The sequence below is a fragment of the Drosophila persimilis genome, unplaced genomic scaffold (genome assembly GCF_003286085.1).
Source record: "Drosophila persimilis strain 14011-0111.01,24,50 unplaced genomic scaffold, DperRS2 tig00000124-arrow-pilon, whole genome shotgun sequence".
In the NCBI taxonomy this organism is placed as follows: domain Eukaryota; kingdom Metazoa; phylum Arthropoda; class Insecta; order Diptera; family Drosophilidae; genus Drosophila; species Drosophila persimilis.
The window spans coordinates 1,801,449-1,826,602 of record NW_020825294.1 but is presented as its reverse complement, the minus strand read 5'-3'; the positions used below and the strand labels follow the sequence as shown (position 1 = coordinate 1,826,602).

At 45.0% G+C, this 25,154-nt stretch overlaps 3 protein-coding genes across 3 annotated transcripts in view; 2 read left to right on the top strand and 1 right to left on the bottom strand.

The window, feature by feature from the left end:
- The window catches only part of LOC6593372, a 44,856-nt gene that overhangs the window by 8,076 nt on the left and 11,626 nt on the right, over positions 1 to 25,154 (bottom strand). Inside the window, exons 3-9 of the mRNA XM_026987150.1 lie at positions 5,387 to 5,536; positions 2,054 to 2,186; positions 1,806 to 1,985; positions 1,239 to 1,751; positions 876 to 1,172; positions 600 to 809; positions 297 to 531 (exon numbers count right to left, since the gene is read on the bottom strand). Coding sequence (XP_026842951.1) covers positions 297 to 531; positions 600 to 809; positions 876 to 1,172; positions 1,239 to 1,751; positions 1,806 to 1,985; positions 2,054 to 2,186; positions 5,387 to 5,536 — 1,718 coding nt within the window. The remainder of the gene's footprint in view (positions 1 to 296; positions 532 to 599; positions 810 to 875; positions 1,173 to 1,238; positions 1,752 to 1,805; positions 1,986 to 2,053; positions 2,187 to 5,386; positions 5,537 to 25,154) is intronic.
- Positions 7,978 to 9,976, top strand: LOC6593373 (aldehyde dehydrogenase, mitochondrial). The gene is made up of 4 exons (XM_002019003.2): positions 7,978 to 8,153; positions 8,317 to 8,465; positions 8,535 to 8,631; positions 8,690 to 9,976. The coding sequence occupies exons 1-4, from the start codon at positions 8,028 to 8,030 to the stop codon at positions 9,878 to 9,880; spliced, it is 1,563 nt and encodes a 520-aa protein (XP_002019039.1). The 5' UTR covers positions 7,978 to 8,027; the 3' UTR covers positions 9,881 to 9,976.
- Positions 11,035 to 15,073, top strand: LOC6593374 (aldehyde dehydrogenase, mitochondrial). The gene is made up of 4 exons (XM_002019004.2): positions 11,035 to 11,225; positions 13,356 to 13,504; positions 13,574 to 13,670; positions 13,734 to 15,073. Exons 1-4 carry the CDS (start codon positions 11,100 to 11,102, stop codon positions 14,925 to 14,927), a joined length of 1,566 nt encoding a protein of 521 aa, XP_002019040.1. The 5' UTR covers positions 11,035 to 11,099; the 3' UTR covers positions 14,928 to 15,073.

Below are 25,154 nucleotides of genomic sequence, written 5' to 3'. Positions count from 1 at the left end.
AAAGAGAAGGATAGGAAGATAAAAGAGTATACAGAATATATGTATAGTCGCGTCTTTCGACTATGACGTATCCATTACTTATATATTTTTTGGGGAATTTATAGTATAAAATCCAAATGACACTGGAATTTTAGGTAGATACATCATTCTACCAAATAACAACATTATTTCTCTAGAATTGTGGATGCCATCGAATTTTGAACATGGCATAAAATCAGATAAAAGTTCTATCGGACAGATATAGTACTACCTATAGCTTTCCCTCCAGTAAAGGGTGTAATTCCGTGAGGACTCACCAATTTTAGCACCACCGAATGCATCTTTGAACATGGGCGCTGCTGCTGCCGGGTGGCCCACAGCATGGCCACCGCCTCCTCCACCAGCCGGACTACCCACCATTCCTGGCACAGTGGGCGCCGTTTGTTTAATGGCGTTCGTCCGTCCGCGGTGCGGGGCCGTGGGTTCCCGTTTGCGACGCGGCTGCTCCACGGGCAGGACACGACGCCGCTTTTTGGGCAGCTTTGAGCGGGCCTGCGGACAAACAGAGAGGGAGAGAGTAAACAGGAATTCAAAGGGAGATCCTAGAGTGCTGCACTCACCTGTGTGTGTGAATAGAACATGGAGAAGTTGCTAACGATAACAGGTACGGGTAGGGCGATGGTCAGGACACCAGCGAGGGCGCATAGGGCACCCACAAACATTCCCGGATAGGTTTTGGGCGCCACATCGCCATAGCCAACGGTGGTCATGGTCACAATCGCCCACCACAGGCCCAATGGGATGCTCTTGAACTGGTTGTCCGGGTTGTCCTGTCGAGCGGAGTAACCATCATCAGATACGACTACACTCAAAGGAAACCTGTCACTTGCACTCACCTGCAGCTTCTCGGCATAATAGGCGAGACTCGCAAAGAACACGATGCCCAGGACGAGGAAGAAGACGAGCAGTGTGAGCTCCTTGGCCGAGGCCTTGAACGTGTGGATGAGGATACGCAGTCCGGGCGAATGGCGCGTCAGTTTGAACAATCGCATTATCCGCACGATGGAGAAGGCCTCCAGGAGACCCGTGTACTCGCCCATGCGCTGCATCACATCGGTGTAGAAGCTCAATGTGGCCGTAAAGTCAATGATGTTCACTGGGGATTTGATGAACTGCCACAGATTGGGAGACACCTAAGGAGAGGTAAGAAGGAGGTGTGGTGTGAATACTGAGTAGTTTTCCTCCCTTGAAACACTCACAATCAATCGAATGATAACTTCAATGAAGAACCACACATTGCACACCAGTTCCACATAGAAGAACGCCTCATGGGGCTGGCCGTAGGTCTCGACCCATCCATGCTGCCGTCGACCATTGTTTCCCAGGAGCTGATCCCCGATAAATTCATTTATGGCACTCCCATTGAGGTCTCGTTTCAGGCGCTGCCGCTGGTTGCCCTTGATGCTGGCTATGGGCGTGGCCTGGGCGGCTGTGAAGTTGCCGCTGCTGTAGCTCGTGTAGTTCGTGACACGAAAGGTGGGCCCGATGCTGCCGCTGGGCGGCGTGATGCTATGCTGGTGATACTGGTGCGTTGTCTGTGGCGGGGGTTCTCCCAGGGGGTCATGTCCGTGCGGATGGGTGCTCCCAGGACCACTGTGTCCTCCGTATCCATTGTGGGTGACGGGGAGATCCACACGGAAGCCGGGATGGGTCTTCAGGCAGAATGATATCACAGAAACAAATATAAAGAAAACCGACATGCCAGCAACGATCTAAAGAAGCGCAAGGATTAGTATTTTTGCAAAGGATATGGGAATGGATCCTACCTTCGCCCCTGTGGAACTTGAGGGCTCATCGAACATGGCCCAGATCTTGGGTTTCAGCCGTTGCCAGCAGTTAAGCTCGCCGTTGCTCAATGCCTCCTCAAAGCCAAATAGTCGGGCTATCTGCTCCTCCGTGGGCTTCTCATTTTCAATATCTAGCTTATCTAATATGGCTAAGGTGTTCTATGGGATAATGCAACATTTAGGATAGGATATTCTTAAGTATCTGTAGGATGTGTATCTGTACTCACTTGCGTATCGCGATGTATGCTATAGGTTGACCAACAGCAGGGCTCTACCTGATTCGAGTCGAGGCCCCAGAACTCCAGCTCCTCCTCGAATAAAGGGCCACACACATCGGTTGGATAGTGCAGTTTTCCAGTTCTGTTTTTACCGGGAGATAGAAAGAGTATGGGAAATATATAAACCTTAATTAACTATAGATTTTGTCTATATTCTGATGAAATCTTCTACCATTTTTTGGCCTCAAATTGGCTAATTGGCAGGCAGATTGGTCTCCTGTTTGTACGAGTATCTCAGTAGGTCAAAGCAATTAAAGCATCTCCTACTCCCCTTTCAGTTTCTTGTCTGTAAACAAATTCATGGACTTTGCCGCTGGCATTCCGTTTAAGCCACATCAGTCCTTAGAATACACTTGTATTATTATGGCCAAAATGGCACGTCCTGACATTGTGGCTGCAAATTGCGGAGATTCTGGTGAAGTGTAGGGGCATTCGCATCCATGGCATATGCATGGCAGGTAAATGGGTGAGGATACTCGACATTCAGCTGCCAGAGGTTGTGGGAGAGGCACGGACATCCTCTCACCCTGCAGCCAGTGGCATATTCATAATGCTGCTGCCTTGGCCATTGTTCCATTCGTGTGGCCATCATGTGGCACAGCTCGTGGCCCTCGTCCCCGGGTCCCCACCCTACATGTGCAACAATTTGTGTACCCTTTCACAAGGGTACAATCTGCTCCACTACATCGCATACCTTTCAGGGAAACAAAGGGCATCTACCGCTTCGGTGACCCTGCCTTTCTTCTGGTTTCTGTGTGCAAATTACAGTAAATGGCTGCAAGGGGAACTCCCGCAAAAGGGATAGAGAGTGGCAGGGCGGATGGACCTCGTCCTTGTCTGCAGTTGTTGGCCAACTTGTAATGCCATATCAGCTGCTGGACAGCCATGAGAGCGGGATGAAAAAAGGTAGAGTGGGGCCGGTCCTTGCCTGGTTTTATTTTTGGATGATATCTTTACCCCCTTCCCTCTCCAAATGTGTGTGTGTGTACCATGCACCACGTGTGCATATCCTGAATGTCCCTTTTTTCGGTTTTTGTGCAACTTTTTCGCTTTCGTGTTGGTTGGCAGCGCTTTTGTGCTTGTTAAAAATCATTTCGTTACACGGAATGCCTTGGAAAAAAATTGTTATAAAAAGCGAAGGAAAACTCCCGCACTAACTCCCCCTCCAGGCGATTGCCTGCGGACTTGCAAAATGCGGATTTCATGATGGGACCTGAACCTGATCCTTCTGTTCGAGGTGGTGCCCCTACAATTGTCCGCGACTCCTCTACAAAATGCGCAGCGACTTTGACATTTTGACATGACCGCCGGGAAATTTGCACGGTCATTTTAATGGATGGAATATGTACATTTTTTGAGGTCCCAATACCCTGGAACTAACGAAAAGAGGTAGAAAAGTTAGCTGGAAGGAAAAAATCCATTTAAACTTCATAACTCTTATCATCCATCCATGGCCCTATACCGTACAGGGTATCCCTTAGTGGAACCTTTTAAATACCTTTATCTTCCAACATCCTGTACTTTTTAATCTCTCGAAGTGCGTTGCAGTCATTTTCAGGGCTTTTCGCCATAATTCTGTTCGCGCGGATCGGTAATTGGTTTCCACCATAAAAACCACTCAACAATTCCCGCCCCAAAAGCTTCCACACCGTTACAATATTATTCCCTGTCCCCAAAACTACATTTTGGTCAGGTTTTCGCTGCCTTTTATCCTTTCATCAAGTGTCCATACAAAATATAACGCATACGCAACGGCTGCAAGCGATGCAACCAATACAATCAATATTTATAGCTGACCTTCCGAGGGCCCCACATGCCCCATGCAGCACTTGCCGCACCACCAGCCGCTGATCAGCCGCATATAAGGAGACTCTGCGCTTAACTATGCATAAATAATTACCCATCGATTGGGTCCACGCGACTTTTGCTTTAATTTCGTGCACGAAAAGTGGAAAAACAATGGACAATGGTTCCCAAGGGAACTCCGGAAGGTCTGTGCTGCGGTTCCAAGCTGTGAAAATCATTATTTGTAGTGTAAATCGAGTTGATTATGAAGTTTACAACAAGAAGGAGCAACTTTTAATGGACTTAAAGTGGAACTCAAAGAATAAATCAGTTTTTGCTTTACTTTTGTAGCTCTTTCCTGTATCGTTTGCTCCGAATCCCTAAGAAATCGGTATATAAAACCCATCTTGACCTACCCTTAGGTCGATATCGCCCGAAAATATGCCTACTTTACTTTAAATTCACCTTGATTGTGATTATCCAATCGATAAGTAATCGATAAACGTATTTTATCGCACGTTTATGCCATCTAATTTCTAATTTAAGCTGCACCGTCAATTCCACTCAGCTCTTATCAATATGAATGGGAAATCCTCTCACACATCCAGAAATTGTCTGAAGCTTTTGGTGCGTGCATAATTTGATTATACAACCCCACCCTAGGACACTGCATAATGGAGGAGATCGTTGCCCCTCGAGGACTCAGTTTCATATCCAATCAACCCTGGATATGGCACCGTTTTTTCTCTCCTGCTTGCCCTCGCTTGACACCATTTTCCGTGGGGTGCGAGGGATTTGAGGGGGTGCCTGGTTAATTGAGTTGGAAAACTGTTTGGCCAAAGCCCCGAGAGCTATGGATGGAACGGGTGGGGATGGAGGATGGAGGATGGGGGATGGCTGTCCAATCAATGAAGACGTAGCCATGGGATGCTGCTGACAGCGTTGTATCTTCATTTGCAGCTGCAACAAACAGCAGGTGTGAGGCGGGCGGTGGTGGAGATGGCCAAAACAAAGTTTCATTAATTTTAAACAACTTAAGTCATCGCGGAAACGAAGCGCCCAACCGAAGATAAATGAGTCCACTAATGACCCCCCAGGAAAAATGTTGTATCAACTTTTGCCGCTCCAAAAAGTTGAGATTAATGTTTCGTCCTTCGGTAGAACGGGGTATGTTTTTGCACCAATTAAAATATTAGTTTGTTTATTCATCAAAGGGTCCCTCCCCCCGCACTACCGATGAGCTCCAATGATATGTTTGCTGAGTGCCATTTATCAGCAGGATAGTCATTGCAGGCAAAGGCAAACAGAAATGGAAATGCCAAACATCCTTCGCTTAAATGCTGTAATTACCATTCAGAGGACGAAGTCCATTCCCCCATTTCAGAGTCGTTGCACGTTCAAAAGCACCTTTCGGCAGCAGCAACTTAATTAGGATTCTCATTCTCACCTACCAACGACCAAGGACCAACGACCAAGGACCAAGGAGCAAGGACTCACCTGTAATAGTTGAGGATTTGGGTGAATACACCGGGATGGCGATCGAAGAAGTATTCATTGAGTACCGGATCGTAGTTGGCCAGCGCCTCGGTCAGTCGGGAGAGGCGTGTTGCGGGGATTTTCTTGAGCGTTGCCTTGTAGGTTTCATATCTGCAAAGATAAAACAGAAAAAGCACATAAATTGTGGCGGCATGGCAGGGCATTTGCATGGGGATTACTAATACGCAATGCGCATACGCCATGTGGGCCACCTAATAACTTAACAAATTACTTAAGCCATAGCTACTGACCCTCTCCTTCCCGATTCTGTTGGGCTCTGACTCTAAAAGAGTGAGCCATAAAAACAGGGTCGGGGGACTGGCAGAGAGCCCGGCAAAGGGTCAAGCAAGTGTAAGCAAAAACCCCAAGCCATAAGCCATTTGCATACATTTCACTTCAGTTTTTGCCCATCTCCTGGATGGCTTGGCCTTTTTTTTTCCTTCTTGAAAGGTTTTTTTTGGTCTTTTCGTTCGTTTTTTTTTTTGTTTGGCCTGCTCCAAAGTGGGTCTAGAGTTTCTTCTGTTTGAAGTAACCTTTGACAGGCAGATGATTACCGCACAAAATTGATGGATTTCAGATTTATCCTTTCTGGCATTTGTTGATCTTGCGCCTAAGCAAACGAAAGTCAATCTAAAAATTCTACTCCAGGCAGGGTTCGGTTGGCGCTTGTTAATGGCCTGAAATATGGTAATAATTCCGTGTGGGAACGAACATGTGGTTGGCATTTTCACAATGGCAGGCAGAATACAATTAAAGCGAAAGTGGAATAACAAATAAATATTTGTTAAATATTTCAATTAAAATCAAAAGATATAAATCAAAGGAATGTTTGTTGGAAATGCATTTGAAATAATTTTATCTATTTTCCAGCAAAGTTCCATCATCATTAACATTCCTTTGAGGCCAGCGAAGGCATCCAGTCCAATGAGGGTAATATTTGTAAATTATTTCAAATTATTCTGGCGCTTTGAGAGCATCCATGGAATAGCATTAAGCCGAATGGGAAGAAGTATCGGTGTTAATCATATTTCCACCTCGATTACACACCTGCCACAAACACACACATACACACACATATCATCCAACCGCATGAAAACCAAACTTAATTTACGTAATCATCCATAAAATTATACGAGTACTCGCAGTCGCTCTCGCCTCGCACCCGCATGTGGAAGGAAGGACAACAACGACACCGACAACGACTCCCACCAGGCGTAATTAAATTCAATTGAAAGTCATTTCCAACAATTTGTTGTAAATTTCATTCTGCACATCTATAACCCACAACCCACACATTACGGAGATGGGGGAGGGAGGATCCTGCAATCACTGACATTTAAGTGCGTGTCCTGCAGAGACCAGAGCCGTGCCGAGAGTCCTGCTGCCGCTGCTGGGTTGTCCATATGTAATGTGATTTTTATGCCAAACTGTTTGTTCTCTCTCGTCGGTTATTAAATATTTCATGCCGCTGTGGACAACAGCAACGGCAGCACCCACATCCCCATCCCCATTCCCATCCACATCCACGGCAGCGTCATCAATAACAGAGACCGACGCATAACAATGGCCATTAAAGTTTATTTCGGCTGTTTGACGATGGTAATTGGGCCCGACTCGAACGCAAACCCATACGCAATGTTTACTCTTCTCGGATTCTGAATTGCATAGCATTTTCGTGCATCGAATTAGTTTTTCCTGTCAGTGATTGGATTTTCTCTGTGTTTTGTTCTGCTCCTGACTTTGATTCCGGCCAACGATGCGTATGCGGGATTCATTAGACAGCTGCGCTGAGCTTTCAATTTACGAGTGGAGCACCACCAAGCATTTGACAAATTGTCCTAAATCGCTTTTAATGAATTATGGACAAACAAAATCCATTTGGGGGCCATCAATTTTGAGAGTGGTTTGTATTTTCGCTGACAGCCGAAAAGCACGCAAAGGGCAATATATATTTTGAGCAGTGCTGCCAGGGTTTCAGAGACAATTTAAGATACATAGATACGAAAAAATATACCAAAAGTGGCTAAAACCGGAAATAAGTAAGCTAAAAATTAGGCTTAGACCGTTGATTTCCAAAAAAATATTTAAAATTTTCGACCATATTATTTATTATTTTGTACTGAATTTATTATCGAAATATAACAAATAGCTATATAAGCTATTATTTGAATAGTGCCAGATCTAGCTAAATAGCTGAAGTATGCTGAACTGGCAGTGGAAAAAGATCCGAATACTAAGTAGAATATTGACTGAGAGAAATGTACATTGAGAAAACCTCAAAGATTGTTTAGAAAATTGATTCATTGACACAAATAAATGCTGATAAGTTTTCGTATACTATTTTTGAATTGAGTATTCTGAAATTAAGAAATTCTTCAGATATCCACACTTATGTGGACAATCTCTTAATTTAACCTTTCCGCAATTTCAGAGTGTTTATTTAATGGGCGCCAACACAATCTAGCATTTGAAAACACATCATAACATCGATGTTTCTCCATCTCCACTTTATAGTAGCCCGTAGACGGCCAAGCCTTCAATATCAGTTTATAGTTTCGCCCCTGTTCCGCTTCTATTCTCTTGAAAACAAAAAAAAACAAAAATGCGGCGCGTTTTGAAGACCGGCGGCACCCTGTTGCGTTCGCAAAACAAGAACTTTGCCGCAGCTTTGGCCCACTACGCCGATATGCCCAAGCCCGACACCAGCCCGAAGGTGTGCTTCTCCGAAGTAAGTGTGCTAATGAATAAGGAGACATTATCTCTGTGGTAGTCCACATGCTAGCTGAATGATCAGACGATTATTCAATTGGGGGTAACAGCAGTCCGGGGGCTTTTTTATATGGAAAGAACTGCAATTTTATGTAGGATTCTAACCAATAACTCCTTTACAGATATTCATCAACAATGAGTGGCACAAGAGCAAATCGGGCAAAACATTTAAAACCGTTAATCCGACCACAGAGGAGACCATCGCTGAAGTGCAGGAAGGTGATAAGGAGGATATCGAAGTGGCCGTGAAGGCTGCCCGCTCTGCATTCAAGTGAGTATCGGAGTGGTGGTACATCGAATGGATAGTTTGTTATTTATGAGTATTTCTGGTGCATCGCAGGCTGGGTGCGCCATGGCGTCGTATGGATGCTTCGGATCGCGGTCGCCTGATGTACCGCTTGGCGGATTTAATAGAGAGGGATCACGTCTACTTGGCTGTAAGTTCTTAGATTCAATGATACTTCAATGGTAGGAAGCAACTATCTTCTTTTGCAGAGTTTGGAGACCCTGGACAATGGCAAACCCTACTTCATGTCCTACAATGTGGATCTCCCAATGTCCATCAAGTGTCTACGCTACTTTGCCGGCTGGGCCGACAAGAACCATGGCAAGACCATCCCCATAGACGGTGATTTCTTCACGTACACCCGCCACGAACCCGTAGGCGTTTGCGGTCAGATCATTCCCTGGAACTTCCCCATTCTGATGATGGCCTGGAAACTGGGACCCGCACTGGCTACCGGCAACACCATCATCCTAAAGCCGGCCGAGCAGACCCCTCTGACGGCCCTGTACATTGCCCAGCTGGTGAAGGAGGCCGGCTTTCCGCCTGGTGTGGTCAATGTGGTGCCTGGTTTCGGAAAAGCCGGCGCTGTTCTGGCCAATCACATGGATGTCGACAAGGTAGCCTTCACCGGCTCCACGGAAGTGGGAAATATCATCCAACAGGCATCCGGCAACACGAACCTGAAGCGCGTGACCCTGGAGTTGGGCGGCAAGTCCCCCAACATTATCCTCTGCGACGCGGACCTGGACTACGCCGTGGAGACGGCCCATTTCGCTCTCTTCTTCAATATGGGCCAGTGCTGCTGTGCCGGCTCTCGCACCTTTGTGGAGGATTCGATCTACGACGAGTTCGTGGAGCGCAGTGCAGCGCGCGCCAAGAAGAGGACCGTGGGCAATCCCTTCGATCTGAAAAACGAGCAGGGTCCCCAAATCTCCAAGGTGCAGATGGAGAAGATCCTCTGCATGATCAAGCAGGGCAAGGAGGAGGGCGCAAAGCTGGTGGTCGGCGGTAGCCGTCCCAAGGGTGACGGATACTTTGTCGAGCCCACGGTATTCGCCGATGTTCAGGACGACATGACCATTGCTCGAGAGGAGATCTTCGGGCCGGTCCAGCAGCTGATTCGCTTCAAGAAGCTCGACGAGGTCATCGAGCGGGCCAACAATTCGCAGTACGGCCTGGCAGCCGCTGTCTTCACCAAGGATCTGGACAAGGCCAACTACGTTGTCGGTGGCCTGCGAGCCGGCACTGTCTGGGTGAACACCTACAATATCCTGCCCACCCAGGCTCCCTTCGGAGGGTACAAGATGTCCGGCCTGGGCCGTGAGAACGGGGAGTATGCGCTCTCCAACTACACAGAGGTCAAGAGCGTCATTGTAAAGGTGCCACAGAAGAATTCCTAAGAATGAAGTGTCCTGGACAGGGGTTACAAAATTTTTAAAGTAAAATCTTAAATCTTTATTCATTTTCCAGAATAAATATTTAAGTCTATCAATCTACCCCTTTTCAATTTATTTGCATTTATTGACCTTTTTTAGTCAAATTTATGTGTATGGGTGTTGGTAGTACTACCACCAAGAGAACTTTTTAATTAATTATGGACAGGCAAAATCTATTTGGGGTCCTTCAATTTCGAGGCTTGTATGAATTTTCCGGGAAGCCAAAAAGTAGGCAAAGGGCAATTCATAATTTGAGTGGATTGTATATTGCGTGGAATGTAGTGAGAGAAATTTACATCTAGAACTTTTCAAAGATTGCCAAGAATAATGATTGATTGATACAAAAAACGGCTGATAAGGTTGTTCAGACTATATTTGATTTGCCAAAGTTTGAGTTTGAAATTTCCTGAAATTACGAAATACTTTAGATCTGCTCTCTTATCTGTAAAAACTCGCAAATCATGTTAGAAATATGAAAAACAAAAATGTATAGATGTCTATAATTTATTCCTTTTTAGCTTGGCAGAGATAATCTATCATTTCGTAAACAATATTATAACAAGTACAGGGAAAACTGTCCGGAGTGGACACCCACTTGTTCTGTTATTTCTGTCCGCTGAGAAATCTTTCACTGTATTCCCTCATTTCCATAGAAATTTCAGTCCCACATGCAAATGTAATTTGTTTAATGTATTTTTGTTCATACTTTTATTTTTAATTTTTGTTATTGTTGTTTTCTGTTGTATTCCCATTCTAGGGTCTGCACTTGAGAATGATTTTCATTCTAATCCACTCTAGAAATACTGACGCTGCTCTCGTCTATCCCACTATCTTTCCGAATATAGCTATTTTACTCTCACCACCATTCGTCATTATCAGTAGGTCCTAGAGATGGGGGTTTTAAGGCACGAAACGAACAGTTGTTAAAACTCGTGAGAACTTACCAACTCCCATGGTATATTTTCTTTAGCACCTGTAGTATTTTGTTGAGGAACACAAGTTTTGTACCTGCGAGGCTGCTACGTGTCACGCACACACCTCTACGGAGACTCTTGAAATATTTTCAGATAGCTTTCGCGAGAAGCAGCGTTGAGGCAGCTTTACAGTTGCCCGTGGACGGCCGTGCCTTCAACAATAGTTTCGCTCTTGCTCCGCTTCTGTTCCCGTGAAAAGTAAAAACAACATGCAGCGCGTTTTGAAGACCGGCGGCGCCCTGTTGCGTTCGCAGAACAAGAACTTTGCCGCAGCTGTGGCCCACTACTCCGCCCTGCCTCAGCCCCAGACCACCCCGGAGGTGCTCTACACCGGGGTAAGTGCGCAAATGAATAATAATACGAAAAGTGAAAACGCGCTTATCACAAATAAGAGGAGAAAAAGACTGCAAAGAGCGTGCCAGCATGTTTTTGACTTGACCTTGAGCAAGAGCCGACTGCAGCTGATATCGCTCTGCATGTCGCTCTCTCACTCTCTGAGTTAGTTTCCTTCTCATTTCTAATGCCCTATTAACGCAAAATCAGGTTTTAAAGTTTTCAAGTGTTGTTTTCCTTCCCTTTTTGGGCAAATAAACAGCGGCTGGCTTCGACCCGCAAAAACATTCAGCTCACGTACACACCATGTATAATGCTTATCAGTGGCGTAAAATCTGCTTAAAAGTCCCAGCTGTAGGGGATTACGACAGGCAGGCGAGCCCAAGCGAAACGTAGGACCGGCAAAAAATAGACAAAGGAGAATCGAAAAGCAAAAACAGTCGCCGGCTGTAGTTGTTGTTGGGACTAGCTACAGCTGCTGCCTATGTATGTATGTTGCGCTGCTTTTGCTTTTGTTCTTGTTGTGCACGCCGCAAAGTTTAGGGTATTCAGGGGATATAGTATGTACATGTTGAAAAAAAAGTAAGAAGAACAATTAAACCTTTGAGAGCATACTTTTTTTCTTGCTGTGGATAATCCAACAAAATTCAACAAGCTGTAGTATTATGAAACCAGAATCTGATGACCTCATCAGACATCTGCGACTGATTTTCTAGGGTATAAAAGCTGCGACGCATGCTGCCTCCCTGCTGGTGTTCTCTCTCTCCCCTTCATATGTGATTCTTGCTGTTGCGTTATTTTCCATTTCTTAGTTATGTCACAGCGTCGCCAAATTCTTGCCAAATGTTCTCTCAATATCGCTCTCCTCCTCTTTCTCTCAGTAGCGCTCCATGTTTTGCGGTTTCTTTCCGCATTTATTGTTTGTATGCTTATGCCGCGATGGAAATTTGCATAAATTGTACGATTTTACAAGTTTGCTCATGTTTTTTGTGCCTGTCGCGGCAATTAGAGCCCAGCGTTCGTTAGATTTAATTGGAATCGGTGAGGGGGGAAAGGGTGGTTTGGTTTGTGGGCTCGTTCTGAACCAAACCAATGAGTATTTCCATACAGACATGGTATGGGATTTGAAATAACGCCAACATATGGCAGTGCAAGCGCCATAAACAGAGAGGGAACGACAATCTTTCTGAATATTGATTGGGAAATTATTATATTCGTTTAATATTAAGAATAAAATATTTAACTGAATTAAAATTTGCCTTCGTAGATTTATGATCATTTTATTAGCAATAAAAATATAAACTTTTATTTCCTTTAATACGAAATGTCCGCAATTATTAATAGATCTTTAGAAATATGCAAAGTAAACATTTTTTAGAACGCATTTCGATTTCCAATGCGAGATATCCTAAGGTATACCATCGAACAAACCCCTAAAATATTAGTATGTTTGCCATCAACAGTCTACGCGATGCCTCAACCCACATAATACTTTCTTATCGGTTGATTCACACTTGGTTTATGGTTATATTCCATGCCTTATCACCAAAAACAAGTCTCTTAAGACTGCCATGCCCCCAGCTTGCTATGAAAAGTCTATGCTTTGGAGATAACATTATTTTAAATTTAAAAAAAGGGGCGGCAACCCACCAAACCAGTTCGTTCGTCTAGACTATTCGCAGACATGCTTAGTTTTACACGTGTATGTTTTACCAAGCAGTCTCTACTTATGTGGCCTGACGGAAAGTTTTATATATTCGAACGCGTGAGGCTACAGATAGATTCGATTGTAAAAATAATAATAAAAGGTACTACATCTTAGAGAGATGGCGTGCTATGTGGGGCCTCATTTCATTTCAATTCTAATCAGTTAGCCGGTAAACGTTTCTGATTACAACAGTAGTGGATGGAGGGGAATTATCTCTGTAGGTAGTCCACATGCTAACTGAACGATCAGATGATTATTCAATTGGGGGTAGCAGCAGTGCGGGGGCTTATCAAATTGAGGTGCGGCATTCATTGAAACTTTGTTATATGAACAGAAATGCAATAGTATGCCAGAATATGAACAAGATATGGCCATAAATAAATGTACGAGTACTTCTGTGTTCTAACCACTATCTCCCTTGCAGCTGTTCATCAACAATGAGTGGCACAAGAGCAAATCGGGCAAAACATTTAAAACCATTAATCCGACCACAGAGCAGACCATCGCTGAAATCCAGGGTGGCGATAAGGAGGATATCGATATTGCCGTGAAGGCTGCCCGCTCGGCATTCAAGTGAGTATCGGAGTGGTGGTACATCGAATAGATAGTTTGTAATTTATGAATATTTTTGGTGCATCGCAGGCTGGGTTCCCCATGGCGCCGTATGGATGCTTCGGAACGCGGTCGTCTGCTCTACCGCTTGGCTGATTTAATGGAGAGGGATCAAGTCTACTTGGCTGTGAGTTCTTAGATTAAAGCAATCACAGTTCAATGATAGTAATCGAGTCTTCTCTTTTGCCAGAGCTTGGAGACCCTGGACAATGGCAAACCCTACAGCATGTCCTACAATGTAGATCTCCCAACGGCCATCAAGAATCTGCGCTACTTTGCCGGCTGGGCCGACAAGAACCATGGCAAGACCCTCCCCATGGATGGTGATTTCTTCGCGTACACCCGCCACGAACCCGTGGGCGTTTGCGGTCAGATCATTCCCTGGAACTTCCCCATTCTGATGATGGCCTGGAAACTGGGACCCGCACTGGCTACCGGCAACACCATCGTCCTAAAGCCGGCCGAACAGACCAGCCTGACGGCACTGTACATTGCGCAGCTGGTGAAGGAGGCCGGCTTCCCGGAGGGTGTGGTCAATGTAGTGCCTGGTTTCGGTGGAGCCGGCGCTGCCCTGGCCAATCACATGGATGTCGACAAGGTGGCCTTCACCGGATCCACGGATGTGGGAAAGCTCATCCAACTGGCATCCGGCAACACGAACCTTAAGCGCGTGACCCTGGAGTTGGGCGGCAAGTCCCCCAACATTATCCTCTCTGACACGGACCTGGACTACGCCGTGGAGACAGCCCATTTCGGCCTCTTCTTCAACATGGGTCAGTGCTGCTGTGCCGGATCTCGCACCTTTGTGGAGGATAAGATCTACGACGAGTTCGTGGAGCGCAGTGCAGAGCGCGCCAAGAAGAGGACCGTGGGCAATCCCTTCGATCTGAAAACCGAGCAGGGTCCCCAGGTCAACGAGGAGCAGATGGATAAGATCCTTGGCATGATCCAGCAGGGCAAGCAGCAGGGCGCCAAGCTGGTGGCCGGCGGTAGCCGTCCCGATGGCCTTCCCGGCTACTTTGTCCAGCCAACGGTGTTCGCCGATGTCCAGGACAACATGACCATTGCCCGCGAGGAGATCTTCGGGCCCGTCCAGCAGCTGATTCGCTTCAAGAAGCTCGACGAGGTCATCGAGCGTGCCAACAACTCGGAGTACGGCCTGGCCGCCGCTGTCTTCACCAAGGATCTTGACAAGGCCAACTACATTGTCGGTGGCCTGCGTGCCGGCACTGTCTGGGTGAACACCTACAATGCCCTGGCCGCCCAGGCTCCCTTCGGAGGATATAAGATGTCTGGCCATGGCCGTGAGAACGGCGAGTATGCGCTCTCCAACTACACGGAGGTCAAGAGCGTCATTGTGAAGGTTCCACAGAAGAACTCCTAAGAAGGGACTGTCCTGGATAGGGGTTTATTCCGTTTAGGTGCTCTAAATGCCGATGTCAACCTCTATGGTTAGCCTTAAGCTCACATTTACTCGATCTAAATGTCTATATAGACACACAATATGATTCTATGTAGATTGATTCGTAATCTTTGGCCAGTTTCTGTGTTTTTTCCATTCGGTTAATTTCTGTTTAAGTGTAAATCTCTTTTGAAATACAATATTTTTGAAGAAAATCTTAAAGATTCTGTAAGAAAACTGCTTCTCGTTGTAGAAAGCACATTAGATATTAAAGTCTATCCACCTACGCTTCTTTTTCCATCCACATTCTTGCCCCATAATTTCCATGTTCACATTCTCTGTAATCTAGTGGGTTTTTATGTGTGATCCCATGTACGAGGATGTATTCCGATAGCTTCTTGGCATGGTTTATGGCACACTTTGAACCGAATGTCATTATTTTGCTTATCCACCAAACAACAGCCAGGAAGTGCAAACAAAAGCCACACTGAGAGAAATATTGATTGCTTTTGCATACAGAAATACTCTTGCGAACAAGTGAGCGCAACAGACAGGATAGGGAAGGAAAAGCAGAGTAAAACTAGCAGAGAAATAAGCTTAAATTTATTTGCATTTATTGGCATTTTCCTCCGTTTTGTTTTAGTCATACGTGTATGTGTATATGTATGGGTGTTTGGGGGATTTTCTAGGACACAGCAGCACCAGGGACATCCTGGGCCTGATCCTACAGAGAGAGAGAGAGAGCGAAAGAGAGAGATAGATAGAGCGTTGTGTCCATTAGATTGGACAGCAGCTGAGCGTGTCAAGTGCTTTGCGGTTGCTTTTGCTTTGCTTTTGGCTGCTGGGTAAAAGTTTTCCTCTTATTTTCCACTTTGTTTTCCGAAATTGAATAAGCGCATTTGTATGCAATTTATTTAAAATTTGTATTTCAATTTTTACAATGCCAGCAAATTGCTTTTACACCCCCCCACCCCACACCGACCCTTACTCCGAGCCATCAGGAAATGCATTACGAAACGCAGGGGCCAGAGAGTGCAGAGAGAGTCGGTGGCTTGATTTATTTATGGGTTAGAGGAGAAGTCCTGCAAAAGTTTGCATATTTAAGTGACAACCGGTGTATGGCTCTCTTTATAAAAGAGAGGAAACACACGCCCACTCTTAATTAATTGTGTATGATTTATGAATGCATTCATGAATTTTTTGAACAATTTTTCCCATCCAAAATTCTTGGTAATTCTTTTTAAACGGTTTCCACGGACACACTCATTTTTTATGCCATTTGAATATATTTCACACTTAATTCGATTTTTGCTGCCGTGCTCTCCACGCGAAACGAAGTGGAAAAATTTCTATAAGCTCCACACGGCGTATACGCAATTATTGTATTCCAACTTCTGAATTCTCTTTTCTTCTTTTTTTTTCGGGAGCTGGTATAAAGTTATTTTAAATTGATTTTCGCTTGGTATCCAGCCAGCATTTCATACATATTCAAATATGGAAAAACTAGCAAGGCAAAAAGCACACAAAAAAACTGGGGAAAATGCCAGAGAGTGAAACGAAGAGAAAAACTGTTAAAATTGCAAATGATCCATGGGGCAATTTTAATACCCCCGAAAATGGCAGGTGGCCAAGAAGTGTGTGTGTGTGTGTGTGTGTGGAAGTGGGTTAAGGGATGAACAGTAACAGGACAGGACAGGCCAGGACAGGAGTAGGAGTGGATAAGGGATAGGGAATGGGAATGATGATTGCCAAAAAGCGCAGCCGTGCGCATTGAAGCGCGTGCACAGGTGCGCTCGAGCGTTGTAGTTTTTAGTTCAGGCTCGAGTGCGGGCCATAATTGAAAATCATTTCCCAGAGCGACAGAAAGAGAGAGAGAGCCATTCTGCCATCCTTTGGTTTAATTATCCTAACGCCGAGGACCGCAAAAAAACTATAATTCAGAATTTGCACTTCATTCGAAAAGGCAGCAGCCAAAAGGCGTCCGTCCCAATTTGCCACAACATTCTCCTTACCCCCACCACACGGCGCTTGGGCTCGGGCACGGCAGACCAAGTGCCCGGCAATTCGACTTTATCGCAGTGTGCACACTCGATTACATTGTTATGAGAGGCAGAATGGAATGGCAAGGAGTGGAGTGGAGATGGTGATGGGAGGCCTGAAGAGGCAGTGCCAAATGGCTAGAAAAGTAACGAAACGAAACCCATTGGGAGACGGGCAAGGACCAACCCATCAGCAAGAACGGCGGGAGTCCCATGCCAACACTTTGATCATTAGCCGGAAAATGGCCATGGACACGGCGCAGATAAGCCAAAAGGACAAATAAAGAAAAAAGACCAGTGAAAATATAAAAAAAAATCTGTAAAAAAGCAACGAGAGAGCACAAAATATTAGAAAAAAGAAATCACTAAAAATCTAAAAAGAAAAAGCGCATGGAAAAAGGACCAAGGGAGGAGGAGGAGTGTAAACAAAAGGCTTATGGGACAGAGAGAGGAGGGTAAAGGAAAATAAAGGATAAGGGGACAGGCCTGTCAGGGATTAGCAGTGTAAAGGCAGATCAAGACATTTTCCTAGTCATCCCCTAGGAAAAGTAAAAGCAGCTTAAATGCCACCCCAAAACCTACAATCCCCAAAAGTAGGCAACACAAAATTTCAACTTTTCAAGTTCGTGCGTTTAAAAACGCGCCAAACCGTATGAAAAACGCACCAAAACCGCTAAGTATCCTAAAGTGAAAAATTGAATTCAGATAAACGCACACACAGCTACACACATACAGATGCACACAATTGCACTGCACTTAACCCAATAAACTGCCTATAAAAGGCGCCTGTTGGATGTGTCAGCACTAAGCGAGGAATCCCCTTCCCTTACAGCCGCCTCGTCTCCCCTTTCATTCCACCGACTGCCAGAGCGCTCTCGCCTTTCGCTTTTCCGCTTTCCCTATTACCTAAGCTAAGCAGGCTAAATGCTTTTACAGACACATTGCCATTTTATGGCTGTAATGCGATTTAGGCACAGTGGAATGGAAGATCTACAAAATGGGATGAAAATTTATGAAGAAAAAGCGGAAAATATTAAAAGACTAGAGCAAAGAACATTATGGCTCGAAGTGGGGGGAAGAGCTCGATAGTTCCTTCGATAATTATCGATAAAAAAGGTACTTTACATCGATTTATGGAAGATTGCATTCAATTTAATGTCTTAATTTCTGAACGAAATGGGGGATGTCTTCTCTTCCGGAACCTACTCAGAATTTCTTCAATTTTTAAGCACATACATCCTGCGGTTTTCCTCCACCGCAGCAGATGCTATCGATTTTCACACCACATCCACACTAATCGCATGAAAATGCGGCAAACTGCTGTTCCAGTCGTGAGGTAGAAAAATGTGGTAGTGCCGCAGAAGCATGCAGCAACATGCAACAACAATGGCAGCGGCAATGGCGCAATAGCAGCAACAGGGATAACGATGACGGCTTTTGATGCCACTTCAAATGGAAACGTTGCGAGGAGGCATCATCCTCAGGCGGCGGCTCACATTCAGTTTCAGGCTCGTCGTCGTCGTCGTCTGCCTTTTGTTGTATGGCATTTCTAGCTTTGCCGTGCCCCTCCTGCCCCACGGCCTCTGCCTCCGGTTACACATGTCGCAAAATGCAAGAGGCAGGCAGGCAGTGGGGCAGCAGCCCGTTCCCTGTGTGTGTGTGTTGTGCCCCCCGCGTTTTTGTGTGCCGCGCGTGAGTCCGGAAATGTGCATAAAGTGGAAGTGTATTGCGCATTGGCGTGGGAAAAGCCATTGATGGGTGCCCCTTCCCCTCCCCCTGCCCCGCTGCTGCTGGCGGGCATTGCCGGAGGCGCCACAAAAACCGAACGCAGACTACGAGCAGGCACTGCATCATCGCCCATCAACATCGCCATAGTCGTGGCTCTTGGCTATTAACTTGCTCAAATATTTGCTTAGGCAGCCGCGTTGCTGCTGCTGCTGCTGCTGCACTAGACGCTAAAAACAGCAAACAAAGCCAACACAAAGCAAACAGTCAGAACACGGAGCCCGGCACACAAAAAAAAGAGGCCAAAATGAGCGATAGCATGGAGCATAGAGCGGCGAAAGATGTCGTCCTTTGGCTGGCAGGATGCTAGAAACATGTACAAGTATAGCTGCTTAAAAGCAACAGCAGTCCTTGTCGTTGCATCCCATAAAAAGCGAATGGCTAAAAAGGTTTGGGCCTCGGGAGTGAAACATTAAAGCCAAAGTCATCCAATCATTCAGAGCCCAGGGATCTACGAGTATTTGACATTGCATTACATGGCAAGAAAAGGAGCTATTATTAGCTGAGATTTCTCAGTGGTTCGATGGGTTTGATAAATGCTTGTTTCTTGTTCTTTAAACTTGATAAAAAAACGAGGGGGAACGTTGTGAGTTGCTGCGGACACCGCAACTCTACGGTTATACCCGATACTAAGTCAGTATGGCTCTCCTCCGGCAGACGCCGCTAATATTTAACGACACGACAAAGAGTGCGTGCGAGAGAGACAGAAAATCAGTCTGAGCGTGACGTCGGGCGCTGCGTAGCCACTGCAAATTGATTTGTTCCTTTTGGCTATAAAAATGATCTGATCTGATCCAGATTCAGCAATCTAATAGATATGGTTATTATCTATGATTCTGCGTTTTTAGTTTTCTCAAATCTGCAATATTGTGGATGCAACAGATTTTCGTACTTTGTGGGGGCGGATGGGGGTGGGGCGAAATTCTGAGATATACGTTTTATAGTGACATCTTAAAGGAGTGTGTGTACCAAATTTGGTTACTCTAGCCTTAATAGTCTCTGAGATTTGTGGTTGCCTCAGATTTTCGTCCTTTGCGGGGGCGGAAGGGGGTGTGGCGAAATTTGGACATGAAACGGTCAAGGTCCGATATCACAGGAGTGTGGATACCAAATTTGGTTGCTCTGGCTTTTATAGGTTCTGAGATCGTTGAACTCATATTTAGCAATTGGCAAAACCGACCATGAAACCTGTGTGTTAGAGTGAGACAGAGCGAGAAAGAGTGAAATTGTTTTCGTGATTCTGGCTGTAATAATTATACGATCTGGTTCAGATTTTGCACTCTAGAAGATATAGTCATCTTCTACGATTCTGCGTTTTTTGTTTTCTCGTATCTTTAAAATTGTGGATGCCACAGATTTTCGCTCTTTGTGGGAGCGGAAGTGGGCGGGGCAAAGTTTTGAAATATTTTTGTAGCAGTGACATATCACAGAAGTCTGGATCCAAAACATCGTTGCTCTAGCTCTTATAGTCTTTGAGCATTAGGCGCTGAAGGGGACGGACAGACGGACGGACGGACAGACGGACAGACGGACAGACGGACAGACAGACATGGCTCAATCGACTCGGCTATTGATGCTGATCAAGAATATATATACTTTATGGGGTCGGAAACGATTCCTTCTGGACGTTACACACATCCACTTTTACCACAAATCTAATATACCCCAATACTCATTTTGAGTATCGGGTATAATAAACATGTTCATCCTGGAATCAGGCATTTTCTGGTTTTCGAAGCAGAAATAGATCATTCTTTAAACTTAAATTTCTTGCCCCCGAATCCCATTGAAACACTCCATTTCCAGTCGTCTAATAAGGCCCCCTAACTCTTTACTCTCCCAAAAGTCAAACGAGACCCCATAAAAGCCACCTTCAAAGCAGTCTTTTTCAGCCGAAACAAATTGAGCCATAACTCCTGATTCCCGGAAAAGGGCCTAGGATGAAACAACATGGAAATACAGCTGAGGATTTTGGTCTACAGGTCTGCCAGGGGAGGAGTCCCTCCCCGTGGGAGTCCTTTGTGGGGCAAGATGTAAGAACCCTTTTTAATTAACTCGCACAAACGCGCGAACAAAACGCGCTCGCGAGTCCCAAAGTAACAACAGAAAACAGGCTTTGAGGGGAACGAGCCGGCAAAAAGAAAAGCTTGGCGTGGCCCTTTCCTGTCCAGATATCCTGTCTACCCCGTTATACATTTGTTCTGGCTTTAACCCACTGGCATCTTCCAGCGTCAGACATCCATGAGTTTGTTGTTTATTCGCCTCCTCCCTTCAGCTTTACAAATTGTATTTCAACGGTTTCGCGCTTCATTAAAATTGCTGTTAAAATAACACACGCAACGAATGTTCAACGAATGGAGAGGAGACAAGAGCAGCTCAAGCCGAGGCAGTGGAGTGTGATGGGAGGTGAAAGGGAAACCCTTGCACAAGGACGCCTAGAAATAGCTAGAGATATGTTCATACATCCACACTGCAAAAGAACCCGCCTGCTTAGCTGGTACTTGTGGGAAGCGCACAGAAAGGGGCTGTAAAAATACTGAAAAATATACCAACAACACAAAAAATACTACAAAATAGACTCAGGGAGGGAGAAGATTGCTTAAGCACCGTTTTTTTCTCAGTGTATGTTTGTGTGGCAGCCTGACATGGCTTTACAATATGATTTTGTGGTTCTGTTCATTTTTTTCGTGGGCCTGGGCCTGGGCCTGTTTCTGTGCTGTGCTCTCTGTTCCTATATGCGCCACGCATATAAACACAACATTCAACGTGCACCGACACGCACATACAGGACCTGTGCCTGCGAAAAAAGTGTGCGGAGAGAAGGTTAATTTAACCCTAGAATGGGAATGGGCGGGCAGAGTTCCAGAAGAGTTTTTCGGTCTCGGCCTCTGTGGAGTTTAGGTGCTGTTCTGCTGGCAGTTTGAAGAGTTTACTCAACAGAAATTCATACACTGCTTGTGCAGAACTTTTTCGGATAGTTAAAAGTTAAAAGTATATTTGTGTTTCAATTAAGAGGTTAAGTTTGTCTTCACGCAGAGGAAAAAAATGGAGTATCAAGTATTTGTGTGGCTTATTTCTCATTTGTGGGTTTGTTAAAAAGGAAGTTCGTGGAAGAAATTGAATGTTGGGACTATTATTTTTAGTTATAGTCATGGAAAGGAAATTATTTTGTGGCATCTCTTTTATCTATCAAAACCCTTTAAAGAATACCCATCAAAAGTTGTTAATTTTCTATTTACATAAATTAAATAGAAAATTGCCACAAAAAAGCGAAATGTTTGATCATCATCCTCATTATCTCTCTCCGTATCGAAACATTAGATCTTCCTAACCTTTTGTCGCGGGTGAGACAAGAGAAAGTGTCACCCGAATCTCACACCTCGACACCCGAAAGGGTTAAAAAGTGGCCCAATTTTTTGTGGGCTGTTCCCCAGATCTCGTTTCATTTTCACTGTTTATTTATTTTATGGCCCTTTTTCTGCTGAAGTTGGCTAAAAAAATGAGAGCGCCAGTCCAAAAGAAGAACCAGAAAATGTTTTCCAATTTTGGGGCACAGACCACAGACGCATCCATCCGCCCTGCCCACCCTTTGGAGGATGAACGCCTGACTGAGTGACAACAACGGATGGGGCACGATGGATGGCGGGGCCACAGATGATTGGTCGGAAATGCGGGGGGGTAAATAGGCAGCGGGAAATTTCGGGTCCAGCCTCCGAGTATATTAAAAGCCAAAAAGTTAATGAAGCGTTAGGCGGAGGGGCATGTGGCACGGCATGGCATGGCATGGCATGGGGCACAGAAGCCACAATAAACATAAAACAGCAAAAGAGCAGGAAATTTATTTATTACTTTGCTATTTCCGACCGGCCAGCTCTCCCTTCTCTCTGTCCTCTATAGAGTCTCCATTTTCATTGTTTTTCTTTGTAGCCGCAGAGAAAAAAGGAAAAATTCGAGTTGCTACTTCAAGCTTTCATCGCCTGGATGCCAGGACACGCGCACAGCTGTTGATTTTAAATTGTTGTATATTGTACTTCTTGTTGCCTGTGGTTTTGTCAGGTTCTTTGCCACACTCTGCCCCTCCCGGTGAGTCCTCCTGCTTTGTGTCTGTTGGTTGTATTTTTGTGTGGTCCTCCTTTGAGGCATTGTCCTGGGCACTTGCTTCTAAGCGGCCTGCTTGAGGCCGTGCAACTGGCACCTACATTTTCATTTTGCTTGTGGTTTCACTTTTACTTTCATTTTTGGCGCAGAATGCTTGTCAGGATTCAGTCTTTCTCCGGGTTTAAGGGGCAGTGGAATGAAATTAAACCGAAATTAAATTGTAGTTAACATTAGACAGAAAACAGGGATTAAATCAGAACAAAAGGTCCCACAAATATTAGTTTAGTGCCATCATCTCGAAGATGAAATTGAGCGGAAGGCCGCAGCATCCATGTCATCCCTTTCTCTAATGGTTGATGCTGGTTTTATTTATTGACTGTTAAACTTTTCATTAGCCATTTCGTTTAATTCCCTCGCACACACAATGCCACCAGATTGAAGGGTGCCTGCAACAAAAGAGTGTGGATGCCAGGGGAAATACGCAACATCAAGCTCAACAGCCAACACAAACACACAAACGCAAGCAAACAACCAGCGGCAGGCACTAAGGATAATGTATCTGTGTGTGCCGAAGTGGGAACTTTACTGCCTCTGCTTCCAGAGTGTGTGTGTATCTCCAAGATACAATCAGCGCGCAATTGTCTGCGTTGATGAGCTGCAGCCCCCAGCCCCACCAAATACCCAAAATTCATTTCTGAAAAGAAACGAGAGATCTTTTATGACAAAAAATGCCGCGTAATCAGAAATGATAAGCATCGCATCGACGGAGAGAGCTTTCCCCCCTCAAAGATGGTCTGTGTCTTTGGAATATATATTTATTATTTCCATTATGATTGAAGCAACATGAAAAGGCAGCTGATGATTGGTAATTTTTTACTAAATTTCAGGTCATGACTACACGAAGAGGGCAACCTTTTAGGCATCTTTGGAGGAAGTCTTTCACAGAAAACCTTTTAGGTTTCCTTCATGGTTTAACTCGCATCTGATTATGCTGATTCGATTGATATTAACCAGGCTTCAATTATGGCAAAGCAAACCTCATTATATCCTCCACATATGTTGCTATATTGTCAACCAATAATTCAGCTACAATTATCCTTCTCTATTGCAAATGAGGCAATCAAATTGGTAATCAAGACAGGCAGAAATGGAAATCAATTAGCCAATGGAAACCACTCTCCACCTCCCAAGAACAAATACATCCTGGAGTATCCTCAAACTATCAATTAACTCCTCATTTAACCCCAAAAATAAATCTAAAGCTTTGTTTAAACCACAAGAAAAACATCAAAGGTATGCCGAAAACTCAACTCAAGTCAAGTTCTCTGGGAAACAGATCCAACAGATTCGCATTTCAATTGTTTTCCTTAAGAGACTGATTCCAGGAACATACCCTACCACCCCCCCACCCGCCACGATTCTTCCTTCTAGAGCCACAAGTATTTTAAACACAGTTCTGCCACAGTGTTCTCTCCTGTTAAAGGCGACACGAGGTTTTTTAAGGAGAAAAATAGCAAACAACTTACAGAGGAATATACTTACAATAGAATGAGAATGTATTCTATTTACACACACACACGCAGTTCTCTGGCAAACAATGCAAGTGTGTGTGTCTGTGTGTGTGTGTGCTAAAAACGTCGGCAAGCAGACAGCAGGCTGCCAGTCAGGCAGCAGAAGGAGGAGAAAGGAAGTCGGGGAGCCCGCATAAGTATGCTATGGAAAAGTGTATGCTAGTCCGAGTCCGTCCTAGAAGCAGACGCACACACACACACCGCCATTGCAGAGGGCTTAAACAAGCATTCGAGTAGTGTGACATATTACAACACTCACTTCCACAGACGTACCGCACCGCACCGCACCGCTCCCCTCAGCCACCAACCCCCCACCAGTCCACCAGTTTTGCAGTCCACAAAACTGTAAACGAAACTGAAACCGAAGCGAAGCTTTCATCCATTTAGACGGCAAATGTCGGCTTTGCACTAAATGTACGAGAATGTATTTTGTGTACAACTAAAGGCATTTTGATACCCCGCCCTGTAGAAGTGGAGGGCGTATTCGTGCGGAAGGTTTGTATGCCACAGGCAAGGGATTCTAGATTGGCTAAGATCTGGCATAAGCTGTAGCATCTATCGCTTGAAAGATATGAAGATCTACTTTAGTAGAAATATAAATAGGTATGTATCGATACTATCTATAAATCGAATGCTTATTACAGGAAAGAAGGAAGAAAGTCCACCACAAATGCAAGCCCTTTATGGGACTCTTCCTTTCCTAGTCCCCAGGTAAT

Excerpts from the sequence above, each read along its gene's own strand:
- LOC6593373 (XM_002019003.2), top strand. The coding sequence starts at position 8,028 with ATGCGGCGCGTTTTGAAGACCGGCGGCACCCTGTTGCGTTCGCAAAAC. Across the intron at positions 8,154-8,316 it reads CGAAGGTGTGCTTCTCCGAA|ATATTCATCAACAATGAGTG; the intron begins GTAAGTGTGCTA and ends ACTCCTTTACAG. Across the intron at positions 8,632-8,689 it reads GGGATCACGTCTACTTGGCT|AGTTTGGAGACCCTGGACAA; the intron begins GTAAGTTCTTAG and ends CTTCTTTTGCAG.
- LOC6593374 (XM_002019004.2), top strand. The coding sequence starts at position 11,100 with ATGCAGCGCGTTTTGAAGACCGGCGGCGCCCTGTTGCGTTCGCAGAAC. Across the intron at positions 13,505-13,573 it reads GCTGCCCGCTCGGCATTCAA|GCTGGGTTCCCCATGGCGCC; the intron begins GTGAGTATCGGA and ends GGTGCATCGCAG. Across the intron at positions 13,671-13,733 it reads GGGATCAAGTCTACTTGGCT|AGCTTGGAGACCCTGGACAA; the intron begins GTGAGTTCTTAG and ends CTCTTTTGCCAG.